Below are 16190 nucleotides of genomic sequence, written 5' to 3'. Positions count from 1 at the left end.
GCTCCGACCCTGTCTGCCCGGAGACGGCATCGGACCCCATATGCAGGGCCCAGTCCCCCGAGCCCGCCCCGCACCCCCCACCCGACGCCGGCCGCACGCCCCCGGCTCCCACATGAGCCTCTGCCCCACGCCACAGATTGGAGCTCCTCGGCCTCCTGCTTTCACGTTGCTGGAGCGGCTCACAGAGCCCCGGGCAGCGCTTACTAACCAGCCTGCTAAAGGATGTGATCGATGATATATATGAACGAACAGCCAGATGGAGAGACGTGAAGGGGGTGGGGGTCCCAGGAAAGGACGGGGAGCTCCCCTGCCCTCCCCTGCACCCACCCCCCGCCCCTACAAGCTCACCAACCTAGAGGCTCCCTACCCAGTCCTTTTGGGTTTCACGGAGCCTTCATTACACAGGCAGGACTGACTGAGTCATGGGCCACTGGGTGACCCAGCCTCCAGCCCCTCTCCCACCCTGGAGGTTGGGGTGAGGGCGGGACCGGAAGCTCCAACCCTGCACCCACATGGCCAGCCCTCCGGGCACAGCACCCGCCCTGGGGTGGGGGGCCAGAGGTCACCGTCATTAGTGACCAGACACCTATTTCCCCTTTTTGGCTCTGAAGTGTTCTTCAGGAACTGTGGGTGGAGCACTTAGGTCTGAGAAGTGTCTTTGGCCATCTGAATGACCAAATGTATATTTCTTAGAAATCATGATGTCACAGGAGGAAACCACAAAAGGAGAAGGCAGGGCTTGGCGCCTGCCTGTCCTCAGGTTCCAGAGGGCATCTGTCATTTCCATCCCACTGGGAATGGAGTAGCCAGCCACCGGCATGAGCCAAGACACGTTTTGAAGGCTTCGGAGCAAATGTCTTGCTCTAGTTCAGAGTCCCTCGGGGCCAAGCTGGCCGAGACACAGCAGGGCAGCCGTGAAGAGCCGGCGGGCCAAGGCTGCAAGTCGGCTCATTCAGTTTTCCCAGCAGCCCAGATCTGGGCCTGACAGATGCCCACTGTGGGCAAAGGTGGGACCCAGGGTGGTGAGTGCAGGGAGCCAGGCAGAGCCATCACGGCTTCCAGGGAAGCACTGGCTTGTCCCCAGCCTTAGCTCATGTCGGGGTCCTAGCTCACAGGCCTTCCTCCTCCAGTGCCCTGTCTTCGACACTCTCATAGTTTAGGTAAAAGCGTCCTCCGCTGGCCCATTCAGCCTGCTTGGAAACCCTGTTCCACTCCTGGGAATGCCGTGGCACTTTCTCCTTTCTCGTGGTGCTTTGCCCGTGGCGCCTCATCGTGGAGCTCCCCGCCTCTCCCCAGGCTGTGTGGCTCCGGGGACCAGAGCTCGGTCCCATGCATCTCTGCTGTCACAGCCCACCCCTGATGGCAAAGTGGTGGTTGGTCCCCTGGGTGGGGATTTCAAACACAGCCTTTAGTCAACGGCCCCTTCCTCCTTGTGTGCGCTGGGTGAGTACTGTGAAGTCCCTGGGGCCAGTCCAGAGCTGGGTGCACACTGGCCACTGGCCCTCACCACCTCTGTCCCCAGTAGGAAGCTCTTGGTCACCCCAGAGGAAGGCATTGCAGCAAGAATGAGCTTTGGGGCCTTCTTAACCAACTGTCCCTGCCATGGGGGGCTGTCCTCGGCCGGCGGTGCTTGGAGCTGAGGGCCTCCTGTTCCATTTCTAGGTCATCCCTCCCTTCCAACCTGGAGATCAGGAGACTGGAAGACGGGGCCGAAGGAGTGTTTGCCGTGACTCAGCTCGTTAAGAGAACACAGTTTGGTCCATTTGAGTCAAGGAGGGTTGCCAAATGGGAGAAGGAATCTGCGTTTCCACTGAAGGTAAAGGCAGGGCCCGTGGGGGCTCGGGGACGGGTGAGACCTGCTACCCGGGCGAGGGGAGCCACGTGTTCAGCTGACCGATCTGTGACTTCAGCCGCTTCAGAGACCCTAGTTCCGCTTTCTTCCAAACCCCTGGTTCGGGTTTGATTTTAGTTTGTTTTTGTATCACAAAAGCATTAAAGTTAAGCAAGCAGTTTGCACTTTGCAACGTTGCCAACCACCGAAGACAGCGTGTGGCAAATGTGTGCAAGACCACAGTGCCGCCTTTACTTCCCTCACGGCCTGGGCTGGGTACAGCCTCCGGGGGCCGCTGCCTGCACCTCCTGGGGCCGTGTAGGCACAGCCGCTCTCACACCAGAGCCAGGCGATGGGTACTTCGCAAAGTGCTTTCAAAAGGAAGGGGTTTCCTTTAAGCAGTGAAGAGACACCAGTGCAAAGTTTATCAGCTCTAGGAAAGCACATTGGACTGAGAAAAGACAAATTTTGTGTGAAATTGATCTTAACAGGATGGATGTAAGTTGCAGGGAGGCTTTGAGTTCTCGAAGGAAGACGTATGGAAGCGTCGTGAGGCCAGGAGACTCCGGTTCTGTCCCCGTCCCGAGCATGTGCCCAGGCCAGATACGCCTCCAGAAACGTCTGTGAATGAACAGTGAGGACCAGGGCGCTGGTCCTGTTGCAGTGACCCACAGAGAGAGTTTTTCCTAGCAGCCCTAGGCAGAGACCCGTGTGTTCCAGGACAGACATGAAATGGGTAGCTTCGGGCAGTTCTTGGAAAAGTTGAGCTCACAGGGCAGACTTCAGCAAAATGGGGAGGAAGGAGCTATTTGATTTGTTTGCAAACAAAAGAAATGAAAGAAAAAAAATTTTTTTTAACATTTTGTTTATTCATGAGAGACACAGAAAGAGACACAAGCAGAGGCAGAAGCAGGGTCCCTGTGGGGAGCCCGATGTGGGACTCGAACCCAGGGCCCTGGGGTCACGACCTGAGCCAAAGGCAGATTCTCAACTGCTGAGCCATCCAGGCGTCCCAAGAAAGTCTGTTTTATGTGAAGGAATAAAGAAGCCTGAGGCCAAGCCCCGCAAAGGCCATTGGCTGCCATCCTTTGCAGGACCCGGGGCCCTTGAATGCACGTGGTTGCTGTGGGTACGTGGTTGGGACGAGGCCCCTTGGGAAGAGCCCTATGTGTCCGTTTTGGCTTCCTTCAGTGACTTGGTTCTTGAGGTCTGTGTCTGACACCGACTCATTCTCAGTGCCCTCAGCATTGAGCGCCCATGTGCCCTGGGGGGTGGGGGTGGCTCTCTGCCCACCATGGTGAGTGCAGAGGCTCCCAGGAGCACAGCCCACACCAGCTGCCCTCAAGCACTCCCGCCTCAGAGGGGGCCTCTGGCTCGTCGGCAGTGGGGAGCCCGTGCAGGAAAAGCTGAGAGAGCCCCAGGCCCCCCTCTACTCATGTGGTTACCCCAACCCCAGAATGTTGACGTTCCTCGCTGCTGCCATCCATTAAGCAGCAGCGCGGTGTTACAGGCAAGGGCGCAGCCTCTGAGGGCTGGCTGGACTCCGCAGACACACCTGTGAGAGCGGGGAAGAGCGCGGGTGTCCTGGTGCCCACCCAGACCACGCGGCAGACCTTAGGCAGCCTCCTTCCCAGCTGGGCCATGCACTGCATCCGGGTGTCGGGTGACACCTGGACCAGGAGTAGAACTCAGGTGTCACTGGGCCCACTTGGAACCTGATGAGCGCTTGAGTGTCCACCCTCTGTACCTGGACCATGGGTAGACCTAAGGCTTCCCCATTCCTACCTGGGCTGTGCACAGAACTCAGGTCCCCCGATGAGCCCTGAATCAGGTTCTGTGTGGAGCCTGATCTGGCCTCTGGTGCAGCCCGGTCTGGGCTGGTTGGCCCCCTCCCCACTACCTGCAGATGTCAGGTAACCAGCTCCTTCCCTGGCCCCTTGGTGGCCATGCCCACCCTCAGGTGTTCCAGAAGGACGGGCACCCTGTGTGCTTCGACACCTCCAACGAGGACGATTGCAACTGGATGATGCTTGTGCGGCCAGCGGTGGGGCCTGAGCACCAGAACCTGACGGCCTACCAGCACGGCAACGACGTGTACTTCACCACCTCGAGGGACATCCCCCCCGGCGCTGAGCTGCGCGTGTGGTACGCGGCCTTCTATGCCAAGAAGATGGACAAGCCCATGCTGAAGCAGGCCTGCCCCGGTGCCCATGGTACGTGCTGCCCCTGTGCCTGGTGTCCGGCGGGGACGATGCTGGCAGGCCGGTGCTGTGTGGGGAGGAGGAGCGGATGCCCTTGACCCCCCGGGGTCGGGTCTGTCATATTGCTAGTTAAAGGTCTGGGCTCACCCCTGAGCTCGACACTGGCTGGTGGGAAGTGTCCCATGGGAACTTGGGTGCTAGGACACAGCAGGCTGATACTCAGCTCTGCCCGCAGGGCTTTCTACGCTATAACGCCTCTGCACCCACCATCCTGCAAGGTGGGGCGATTATCTCTGTTTTGGGGGCAGAGGAAGCAGAGTGCAGAGACGTTAGGGAGCCTGCTCTGAGTCACAGAGCAGGAGACAGAGGAGTCGGGATTCAACCCGGAATCTGGCTCCAGGCTGAGGCTCTCTACCCTATGGCAGCCTCCTCTATATTTGGGGTGTGCTCAAGGGCGCATGTGTGTGCGTGTGTGTGTGTGCAAGTGTGCTCGTGTGTGCACCTGTGCTCACATGTGCATGTGAGTGTGTGTGTATGAATGTGCTCAGGTGTGTATGCATGTGTGTGCAAGTGTGTATGCATCTATGCTCACGTGTGCATGTGAGGATGTGTGTATGCATGTGCTCAGGTGTGTACAGGTGTGTGTGCATGTGTGTGTACATCTGTGCTCACATGTGCATGTGTGCGCACACATGTTCCAGGAAAGACCCAGTGAAGGTCATATGTGTGATTTGCCCAAGTCCACCGTTCCCGTTGGAAAAGCACCCCCAGCTTTGTGTCCTGCCACCCCAGGGTGTGGGGCATCACCGTGGGAAGGGGGCCCGTGGAGCAGCAGATCCTGCCCCGTCCCTGTTGTGAGTCCTTGCGCCTCAACCTGAGACTACATGAGGTTGCCGCCGCCGCCAGGCCACGTCTTTGGCGTGCACACACACACTGGTTCATATCCTCGCCTGAGGCCGCCAGGGGCGGACGCACCTGTTGTTGCCACAGTTACTTGCTCAGGGGGCATAGATAACCCTCTTTCTCTCTGACGCGCACCCACGCTGCGGGATTCTGACAAGATGGATTTCCTTTTTAGTGTAAGCCCGATGTGATATAAGCAGCTCTGGAAGGCTCCGGCTTGTCCCGTGTGGTTGCAGCTTTGTGGCCCGCCTCCCCGGGGAGCCCTCCCGGCCGTCCCTGTGCCGGTGATGTGAGAGGAGTCCGGGCGGCTGCCCGAACCAAGCAGACCTTCAGCAGGCTCGAGCAGCAGAAGGCTCTCCCAGCCGCGGAGCCTGAAGTCCAGGCTCTGGTGTTGGCAGGGCCAGTTCCTCCTAGAGGCCTCTCGCAGCTTCGGGTGCTGCCAGCAGCCCTTGGCTTGTAGGTGGCATCACCCCGATCCCTGGCCCTGCTCTCGTGTGGCTTTCTTGCCGCTGTGTCTCTGTGTTCTCTCTTATAGGGACACCAGTCACTGGATCAAGGGTCTGCCCTACACGTATGACCCCATCTTAAAGATATCTATCTGCAAAGACCCTGTCCAAAGATGGCAGGCAGATGTGAATTTTGGGGGGACGCCTCCTGTATCCACTACGAGCTGGGGGGCTGAGAGGTGGAGTGTGAGCCACGAGGGTGCCCTCGGGGAATGTGGGCGGGGAGCCAGCTGGCCTGAAGGCCTGCCCCGTGGCTCTGCTGGCAGAGGAGCTTGCCACCTTTGCGGGGATACTCAGAGGGAGACCAGGAGCTTTGTGGGGTGAAGGGGACGGGAGGGATTTGGAGAGACCCACACCCGGAGTCTCCAAAGCCCATCCTTTAGGATTTGCTGAAAGCAGGTGCCTGGCCTGGCCCCAGGGAGGCAGTGGCACATCCTGCTGGGCCAGGCTTCACTTTTGAGCGTGGTGTGGCTGTGCTCACCGGTGCCGTGCAAGATCTCCTGGATCTTCCTGACTGGGCTTTGTCATGGGCAGGATCCCTTCGGGCCCTCCAGCTGATGCGCGTGTGCCCCCGGGACCGGCCAGACTACACACTGGGGTCAGGGTAGGAGAGGCTGACCTCATCAGCTGGGTCCTGCACGGGGTCTTACGGCCCACGACACTCCAGGGCCACGTCGGAACAAGGTTGTTTTTCTGCTTGCTTTTACCTACAGGACAATTTGAACCTGAAGCTGAGTGTGAGAAGGTAGATTTTGATGAATTTAGCCTGGACTGTGTCGACCAGTACAGCCGCCTCCTTGTGTTCCCCCAGCCACCCTCCGGGGGAGTCCTGAGTTGGCTGTCATTCGTCCTGTGTGTGTTCCTTCCAAGAACGGAGGACACGACTGGTCATCACGTCCCCATCCGCTAGAAGGCACCATCCCCCTAAATGACAATTTGAATCAGGAGAGCAAATAAAGCGCTCTGAAGTTTTAGAAATACTTTGTAGGGTTTTTTTCACTCTTTTTGGGGAGAAGTAGCCCGAAAGTATTTCATAGAACTGCCGTGAAAGTTCTTGACAATGTTACCTGGACAGGAAGCTGGTCCTCTGCGTCATTCTGATGACCTGGATCCGACAGGTCAGGACAGGTCGGGAGAGGGCTTAACCTCTCCTTCCCCGTGATGAGACCTCAGGTCTGCACGTCCTTGAGACCCCAGCAGTGAGTGGAGGGAAGGGGCCCTCTTGTGGCCATCACCGTGCCTTGGGGCCAGTGGCTGTGGGACAGGGCAAGGTGGGCGGGCCTTGGGGACCACCACTGTGTTCTAGAAGAATTGTGTGGGGGGGTGGCGGTGGACCAGGAGCTGTCTTCCCATAAATGACTCAGAATCTTTCTTGGTGAGCATCAGAACTGCGGAGGATCAATTACCTTCATTCCGTCTCTTTTTCACATTTGCTCCGAAATCCATCTTTGTTCTAGAAATCAGCCAATACGCAGGTGGCAGAGCTGACCTCGAAACACACAACAAAGTCGGGAGAGCAGACACATCCTCAAAAAAAAAAAAAAAAAAAAGATCTCTTACAATTTTTTTCCGGGTCGGAAAATTGAGGTTCTCTATCTCTCTCTCTTTTTTTTTTTTTTTTTTTTTTGCTTTGACCTCACATCTAAGTTGATTTTCTTTCTTTGCACTGAGGGCCTGGCGTTGACCGTTGAAGGACGGGCCCAGGAAGCATGGCAAGGGGTTCGCATCGGCTCTTGTCAGCAGGTGCCGTCAACAGATTTTCAAAACCACTTTTCTAATGAAAGCGATAAAACGTGAATGCGTTTGTGGGGATCACGTTAGATCCCCATTTCCGTGACTCTCGGCAGTCTTGACTGGCCTCCGACCGTGTGTTTTAAGAATCAGCACGGTCAACGTCCAGTTTGCATATGATTAAAACGTAGCAGGTCTTGGTGTGCAGCTCAGAGACCGCGGACAAAGGCACAGGGTTGTGCAGGCCGCGCCACAACCGAGGTACGGAACATCCTCGTCACCCCCAGGGTTCTCTTGCATGGCCTTGCACCCAGTGCCCTGGCGCCCCGCAGGCTGCCCGCCACCCCGCAGGCTGTGCTGTGGCTCTTCTGGTCTCCAAGAAAGGTCTCACCACGCGTGCCCTTCCATTGCCTGCTTTTGTTTCACACGAACTTTTACCTCGCCGTCCCACCTTAAGTATTCACCTGCTGCCGCTCCGTCTGTGGCATCATCTGTGGCCACATGGCGTTTCTCTTGCTTTGACGCTTCTCTTCTGCCGGATGTGTCCGCGATTGGCCATCAAGAACCACCTTCTAAAAAAAAAAAAAAAAAAAAAGAATCGCCTTCTGATGGTTGGCTCATTGCTGTTCTTAAAAAAAAAAAAATCCTGGCCCTTTATTATTTATTTATTTATTTATTTATTTATTTATTTATTTATTTATTTATTTATTATAGTCACACAGAGAGAGAGATGAGAGAGGCAGAGACACAGGCAGAGGGAGAAGCAGGCTCCATGCACCGGGAGCCCGACGTGGGATTCGATCCTGGGTCTCCAGGATTGCACCCTGGGCCAAAGGCAGGCGCTAAACCGCTGCGCCACTCAGGGATCCCAATCCTGGTCCTTTAAAGATAATTTTTGGAAGATAGAGTTCTTCCCTTGACGAGGGGACAGGGCTCACGACTGGTTCTTCTAGCTGGTTCCGTCGACTAGCCTCAGATTGCCGGTTGACGAGAAGGGCTTCCTGTAGTATCAGGTTAGTTTGAATCCCATTCCCGGCGGGTGGGGACCATCCTGCTGGAGACGGCAGGCAGCCCAGTGGGACCTGAAGAAATGACCTGGATTCGCCGGTGTCCTTCTGGCTAACCCACTCGTCATCCCTTCTGAACCCGTCACGTGCAAGGGTCTCCTCGCTCTCTAGGGCCGTGCGTGTTTGAGAAGGTGAGCGAGAAGCGGGAATTGGGGGCCCCGGCGCCCATTCATCCATGATCACGTCCTGACGATCTTCATGCAGCGGATTCTTGGGGGGCGAGGAGAGGAGAGGGCCGGCCAGCTGGCTGGAGCGTCCCCTAACCGTGCTGCCCCCCACGGTACCCGCTCCAGACCCCTCCTGCTCTGGCTGTTAGTAGAACTGAGCATTTCGCATCACACTCTTATTTTCCCTTCATCATCAACTCAGGAGGCTCAGAAGACAGACACAAACAGCTGTGGTGGTGCCTGCACCCTGTTCTTCCAGTCTTTGCAACCTTGTTGCTAGCATTTGATACGGAAAGACTTGTCAGGGACCTGCGCTTTGTCCTGGTACCGGTATCGAGGGCGCCGGGCAATTGCAATCCTGGGTGATTTTTCTAAGGACGCAGGAGTTTGTGGAATGAGTGACCCCTGGAGTGTTGCTTGTGATGGGGCGTGAGTGTCAACACAGGCTGTGCAGTGGCCGAGTGGACGTGGTGGCCAGGGCTCGGGGCAGGGGCTGTCGGACGGGGCTGGACGGGGCTGGGCCAGGAGATCACGAACGGAGGCTCCCTGAGAACGCTCACCCCCAATTTTTAGATCCTGCAGGAGCATTAGTCATATATTTTTTTTAATTTTTATTTATTTATGATAGTCACAGAGAGAGAGAGAGAGGCAGAGACATAGGCAGAGGGAGAAGCAGGCTCCATGCACCGGGAGCCTGATGTGGGATTCGATCCCGGGTCTCCAGGATCGCGCCCTGGGCCAAAGGCAGGCGCCAAACCGCTGCACCACCCAGGGATCCCTAGTCATATTTTCTTATCAAAGGTGGCTGCAGGTCCCCTCTGCACAGCCAGGGTCCCCCTGTTGCGTGAACCCTGCCCAGACTTCTTTGGGGTATGGAGAAGAGGGGCCAAGAGCCTGGCCCTGCACCGGGGTCCCTTGCTCTGGGGTCGCCACTTCAATTTTAATGCAAATGAAACAAAATTAAAACCTCGATTGCTTAGGGGCACTAGCCACCGCGGCTGCCATCCCAGATGGCGCAGTGTTTTCAGAGCAGTTGTGTCATCACAGAAAGTTCCATTGGACAACACTGGACAAGAGCCGCGGCCACACCGGGCACAGGCCCACTGACAGCCTCTGTCAGGGTTTACCGTCTCTTATGTGAACCAGAGAGAGATTGAGGAATGCCGTTTGGTCTGCAGGGTTGTGTTTTTTTTTTTTTTCTCGAAGTCGTGGAAGGGGATGCGTTTGGTCCCACCCACCCGGTGTCTTGGAGGAAGCCCCGGGAGCAACATGGAGAGGGGAGCTCTGGTTACTGCCTTGATAGCGCCGGCCCCGGGGCGCTGGGCTTTGGGGGACAGGGGGACGCGCTGCTGTGCATCACCTTTTCCTACGCTCTTTTGAAGCTGCAGGCACCCCAGAAAGCAGCGCCGCCGTGGAGTCAGAGCCCAGCCAGTGGGTGTGTAAAGTGTGTTCCGCCACCTTCCTGGAGCTGCAGCTCTTGAATGGTAAGCGCCGGCGTGCACGCGGGGTTGCCAAGTGCAATTGAAAAGTCCGGGTGGGGCGCACTCCCGCGTGTGCTCCAAGCGGCGCTGTCGTTTCCACGCCGTCCCTTTGCACAGGTGGCGACGCACGGTCGGCCGGATGTTCCCTGACTTTGGGTGGGCAGCCCCCTCCTGGGCCGCTGTGTAGACCCCAGCCGTGTTCCCCAGAGCTGCTCACGTGTGAGCACCCCAGGCCCTACACCGGGACCTCCGTCAGCTCCTGCCTTTACACTTGGCCTTGAACGTGTTCCCGCTGTGCACCTTCTTTCTCTTTAGGCTCCGCGGTGGGGGCGGCCAGGCTCTGTGTTTGATCCAGCCTTTCCAGGTGTTGTCAGGCAGGTGGGCTCGTCGATGGCTTGTTCTGCTGTGTGGCCGAACTGCAAAGCCCTTCCCAGGACACATGGCGCATTATGCTGTGTTTGCTTTTGCATTTTCTTTCCCTCCCTGGATCCAGCTCCTAGAGGGCACTTACCCCACCCCAATGACCCTAAATATGCAACAAATGAAGAAGTAACAGCCCCTTCGTGCTGAGTACTTGTGTGGGCCGGTTAAGATTCTCAATGGGGAGGACCGGCCCTGGGCCTCAACGTGCGCACCGGTGCTGTCGGTCCTTTGAGTGTTGCTCCCCACCTGTCCTGTGGGTCGTCCCCACCTCCTCCTTCCTGGTGCCCTGCAGGCCTTCATTGAAGGGCACTTGTCTCTTGAACTCCGTACCCATCCCTGCCTGCCTGGCTCCTGTGGCTTTGTAGTTATCATTCCTTTGGGGGGGCTTCGGAGGGCTTTCTTCAGTTGAAAGTGGAACAAGAGGGTTTTTGCCTTTGTGCAGTATTTTTTTTTTAAAAGACAATATTGTTTCTCACAAGGTAGCTATTTCTCACTATTTCTTTGTAGAGGCTACATTTTTTTAAGTAATTGTGATATAAATTCATCACGAATGTTGGAAAATATAAGTAGGTATGAAGAAGAAAATGAGCGTTGTAGTGCCAGCGTCTGGAGAGAGCCGCAGTGCCGTGTTGGGACGCCTGCCCTTCTGCAGTTTTTCCTTGCACAGACACGTGTATAGGTGCTTGTACTTTTTATAAAACGGTGTGCACTTTGAGCCAGCCCTGGTTTTATCACCTAATTTAGCTTTTGAAATAGTAGTCCTGTTTGGTGCAGTAAAAGTGCTTTAATTTTCAAAAGCAGTGGAAATAAAGTTTATTTGCCTATGGAAGCTCCCATTGTTGGCAAATGAAGTTAAAAACAGACAAAATGGGGAAGGCAGTGGGCACACGGACGGGCTGCCTCATGTCCCTGTGCATTTGCTTCCCTCTGCTGCAGAGCACCTGTTGGGCCACTTGGAACAAGCCAAAAGCCTTCCCCCAGCCAGCCAGCACGAAGCAGCTCCTGAGAAGGAACCAGAAGTGCCCCGAGGGGAGCCTCCTGCGGCTCCCAAGAGTGTCAGTGCCACCAAAGAGCAGAAGAAAAAGCCTCGAAGAGGGAGAAAACCCAAAGCATCAAAACCTGAGCAGCCACTAGATATCATAGAAGGCAAGGAGCCTGCAGGTGAGGGCTGGTCCTGGGGGAGGGGCCGGCAGGTGGAGAGGGTGGTCCTGGGGGAGGAGCTGGCAGGTGGAGAGGGTGGCCCTGGGGAAGGGGCCGGCAGGTGGAGAGGATGGTCCTGGGGGAAGGGGCTGGCAGGTGGAGAGGGTGGTCCTGGGGGGAGGAGCCGGCAGGTGGAGAAGGTGGTCCTGGGGGAGGAGCCGGCAGGTGGAGAGGGTGGTCCTGGGGGAGGAGCCGGCAGGTAGAGAGGGTGGTCCTGGGGGGGAGGAGCCGGGAGGTGGAGAGGGTGGTCCTGGGGGAGGGGCCGGCAGGTGGGGGTGGTCCTGGGCTGGGAGCCTTACCAGTGGGAAAACTAGTCTAGAAGGTCCAGGTGTCCAGGTGGAGATGGAACCAGCCTTCCCCTTTGCCCCTACGTCACTGTAGAGCCCAGTTCCCGTGTGACCCAGTGGGCAGTACACAGCATGTGCTCACTGGCCAGCTTTCCCCTGTGTCCCCTATACCCCATCAGGACAGAGAGCACTGCCATCGCCCCAGGCTTCCCTCCCTGCCTTTGCATGCATCAGTCCTGCCCACCCTGGGGCTTCTCGTGAATCCCTCTCTCCGTGCCCAGCACCTTGCTCATGGCCTGTGGAGCGAGAGTTCCCCACGCTGCGTTTCTGGCCGTTCGTCTTCTGCTGCGAGCGGCGTTGGTTCACCGTGCGCATGCCCCACCGTGCGCTCCCCCATCACTTGCATCCAGGCCGTGGCTGGGCCTATTGCAATCATATCCTCAGTTGAGTTTGGAGGGACTGTGACCCAGTGTCTTGGGTGTGCGGGGCCTGTGGCCGCTCGGTCCTCGTGTGGCCTCTGCCAGCACTGCCTGGTGCCAGCGCCCTCCCCCGGTCTCAGGTATCAGGACCAGGTGGGACCCTGAGAGCGGGGTCCCCTCACTGTCTTCCTAGTGGCCACTGGGCACTGCGCTGCCTGCACAGCCCTTGTTTCTTTTCCCGAGTGTTTATTCTTTTCTGGAATGAAAAGGAACTCAGAGGAGCAGCATTCATGTAACACACTGGGCGACTCTGGGCCTCACCCTCTCCTGCAGCCGGCCAAGAGTTTGTGTTCTGCTCAGAGCCCATAGACGGACAAGTGACATCAACCCCCCTCCCAGCCCCCACCCCGAGCCGCATCCCTACTTCTCTCTACCCAGGCAGAGAAGAGGCGAGGGGCACCGAAAGCTGAAGTGATTCTTTCCCTAATTATTAGTTGCATTAGGAACACACGTAGCAAGCAGGCGAAGTGGTGGAAACCAGCGCCTAGTTTTTCGTGTTATCTTCCCATGTTTCAGGCCAGGATCCCCGTTACCGCAGTTATTTGGCATCTGACTCTCATACAGAATGATGATCTGCTTTTGAACATACGATGGCATGTCTGATGTTAAACGTTGGTATTCCCAGCTCCCTGTTGGGAGTAATCGAGTACGTGAAAAGATCCCGCCGTGTAACCGTGCTTTGGTTTGGGCTGGTAGGAAAAGGGACCGAAATAGTGTTTCAACTGCTGTGGTTTCAGGAAAGAGTCACACACTTTAACTTCAGTGTTAAGGATAACATTTTGCTTTTCTAAACAGGTAAAGGTGTGGATTCCAAATATCCCTGGTCTGTCTGTCTTCTTTCTTCTGTGTGTATCTTGCAACCCATGCCTACGACTTTGGCCGGGCTGCCGTGTGCTTGGGTGTGTCCTCCCGGTCCGGTTGTGTTCTGTCCCCCGCCCCGGCGATGACACGGCCTGTCACATCCCCTTCACACAGAGCAAGTGGCCGAGATCATTACCGAGGTCCCGCCGGACGAGCCTGTGGCCGCGGCGCCAGATGAGCGGATCATGGAGCTGGTGCTGGGGAAGCTGGCCACCACCACCAGCGACGCCAGTTCAGTGCCAAAGTAAGTCCTGCCCCAGCCCTCGGGGCTCCAGTGTGGACGGCTGCTCCGTCCGGACGGGACGGTGCCCCCGGCAGGGAGACTGGCTCACTCCTGGTGCGGGGCCTTGGGTATCCTTGGGGAGCAGCAGGATTGTTCCGGAACTCAGGAGCAGAGGAGTAGGTTCTCTGTGAAAGTGGTTAAAGACAAATTTTTTATTTTTATTTATTTATTTTTGTAGTGAAACACACATCACATAAAATTTACTATCTGGGCAGCCCCGATGGCCCATCGGTCTAGCACTGCCCTCAACCCAGGGCATGATCCTGGAGTCCCGGGATCGAGTCCCACATCGGGCCCCCTGCGAGGAGCCTGCTTCACCCTCTGCCTGTGTCTCTGCCTCTCTCTCTGTGTGTGTCTCTCATGAATAAATAAATAAAATCTTTAAAAAAAAATTTATTATCTTGAGCACTACTGAGTGACCGATTTTGTGACGTTAACCTTGCCGTAGCTGCATGACCTTCACCACCGTCCATCTGCAGAGCATTTCCATCTTGCCAAATTGAAACTCTGTCCTCATTAACTCCCCATTTCCCTCTCCCCCGACTCCCCGCCCTGTCTCTGTCTCTGTGAAGACGGAGGTCCCTTCTAGGAGGTAGCTAGGTCTCTGGCTTCCTCATATGACTACAGCCGTACAGTATTTGTCCTTTGGTGCCTGGCTGTGTCACTCAGCGTGGTGTCCTCGAGCCTCACCCCTATTGGAGCAGCTGCTGGACTGACCTTTTGTTTTAAGGCTGGACATTATTCCATCATATATATATATAGAGAGAGAGAGAGAGACCCTATTTTGTGTAATCATCAGCGGACACCTGGGTGGCTTCCACCTGTTGGCTACTGTGAACAGTGCTGCTATTATAAAGCAATTTTGTATTTGAATTTCTGCAAATTTAACACCTTGCTCTATGTTTTGTTTTTTTTTTTTTTTGCAAACAAGGAAAATATTTTGTATTTTATTTTTTAAAAAAGATTTTATTTATTCACTAGAAGACACAGAGAGAGAGACAGAGACACAGGCAGAGTGAGAAGCAGGCTCCATGCAGGGAGCCCGATGTGGGACTCGATCCCAGGACCCGGGATCACGCCCTGAGCCGAAGGCAGTTGCTCAACCACTGAGCCACCCACGTGCCCCAATATTTTGTATTTCAGTTACCATTTTTGGGTAAATCTTTGCTCTGACGTTGAATAGGTTAGTGTTAATTTGGGGGGGCCCTTTTTTGGAGTGCCCCTTACACTGCTCACAATGTACCTGGTCCTGTTCCTCCTGGAACCCTGCAGATCCTGACAACGGGGACCGACGTGCTGTCAGAGGCGGTGGTGCCACCTGTTGACCACTCTACTCTGTCTTCTTGCCCGGAGGATTTCTGTGGCTTACTGTCAGAAATACCTTCAGTAGGGAGAAGAAATTTTAAAACTTGGGGTCAGAGAAAGCATAAAGTAGAGCAGAGGCCAGACCGAGTGAGAAACACAACCAGGGTTATTCTCGGGACAGCCTGAGCCGCAGGCTTCCTGGGGGCCCATGACCATGCAGTCGGGGCTTGGCGGCACAGAAAACACCGAGGCCATCATGCGTTTGAGGTGTTTGCCCCGTGCACGTGCCCCCGAAGCGGGGATGATGCCCGGTACCCTCCCTCCTTTGTCCCACCGAGCCAGGAAGGTTTGCAAGGAGCTCTTTCCCAGATGACCGTAACCTTGAACTCTCTCCAACGACGCAGTCCGCCCCCTGCCTTACCGGGTGTGTGTCTGCCCTGGCAGGTTCCCGCACCATCAGAGCACCACCATCACCCTCAAGAGGAGCCTAATCCTGTCGAGCCGGCACGGCATCCGGAGGAAGCTCGTCCGGCAGCTGGGGGAGCACCGGCGAGTCTACCAGTGCAGCATCTGCAGCAAGATCTTCCAGAACAGCAGCAACCTGAGCAGGCACGTGCGCTCACACGGTGAGTCCCCCCCCCCACCCGCCGAGGAGCCAGTGAGGGGCTGCCCTGGCCCAGGATGGGTCCAGAGGTGGCGTGCACAGCCCCGGTACCTGCCCCGAGCCCTGAACCGGCTCATTATCGGTTGGCTCTTAGGTGACAAGCTCTTTAAATGTGAGGAATGTGCCAAGTTGTTCAGCCGCAAGGAGAGTCTGAAGCAGCACGTCTCCTACAAGCACAGCAGGAACGAGGTGGGTGGAACCCGGGTTCTCGGCTGGCGTGGGGCTGGACACAGGCCACGGACAGGATGGGCAGCTGGGAAGGAGGACCCTGTCTCGAGGGAGGAGGAGGAAGGAGAGGAGGGGAGGGTGTGGGTGCAGGGCTGGGCGAAGACAGGCAGTGGGAGGAGGGAGGAGGTAGCGGGCTCCCGTGGGCTGGCGTCTGCCCCGCGGGCCCTGAGCAGGGCCTTCTTCCCGGGCAACTGAGTGGCCAGAGCGAAAACTTGCTCCTGTGCCCGGAATTGCGAAGGAGAGGGGCAGACACACAGGGGGAGGCGGATGTGGGGCTCCTCCTGCCCTTCGCTGACGGTGCTCCCCCTCGCCAGGTGGACAGTGAGTACCGGTACCGATGCGGCACCTGTGAGAAGACCTTCCGCATCGAGAGCGCGCTGGAGTTCCACAATTGCAGGACAGGTGAGCGGACGCCACGCCGCGTCGGTGCCCCCGTGGCCGCCCCGAGTTTGCAGCGTTTCCAACCAGACCTCCTCACCACCGTCATGTCCCTCCATTCGATCTACTTCCAAGCAGCTATTACTTGTCACCTGCAGGACACGCAGGGGGAAGCTTCCGTGTGCGGGGAGGGTA

The 16190-nt window shown here is 56.6% G+C and overlaps 1 protein-coding gene across 2 annotated transcripts in view; it reads left to right on the top strand.

Moving 5' to 3' along the window:
- Positions 1–16190, top strand: part of PRDM15 (PR/SET domain 15) — a 64816-nt gene that overhangs the window by 21151 nt on the left and 27475 nt on the right. For both annotated transcript variants that reach the window (XM_072807052.1, XM_072807053.1), the window contains exons 4-11: positions 1663–1816; positions 3792–4044; positions 9789–9890; positions 11247–11471; positions 13252–13381; positions 15170–15351; positions 15484–15578; positions 15932–16019. In XM_072807052.1, the coding sequence (XP_072663153.1) occupies positions 1663–1816; positions 3792–4044; positions 9789–9890; positions 11247–11471; positions 13252–13381; positions 15170–15351; positions 15484–15578; positions 15932–16019 (1229 nt within the window). The remainder of the gene's footprint in view (positions 1–1662; positions 1817–3791; positions 4045–9788; positions 9891–11246; positions 11472–13251; positions 13382–15169; positions 15352–15483; positions 15579–15931; positions 16020–16190) is intronic.

The sequence above is a fragment of the Canis lupus genome, chromosome 30 (assembly GCF_048164855.1).
Source record: "Canis lupus baileyi chromosome 30, mCanLup2.hap1, whole genome shotgun sequence".
Taxonomy (NCBI): domain Eukaryota; kingdom Metazoa; phylum Chordata; class Mammalia; order Carnivora; family Canidae; genus Canis; species Canis lupus.
The sequence above is the reverse complement of the archived record's forward strand: the minus strand, read 5'-3'. Positions and strand labels throughout refer to the sequence as shown.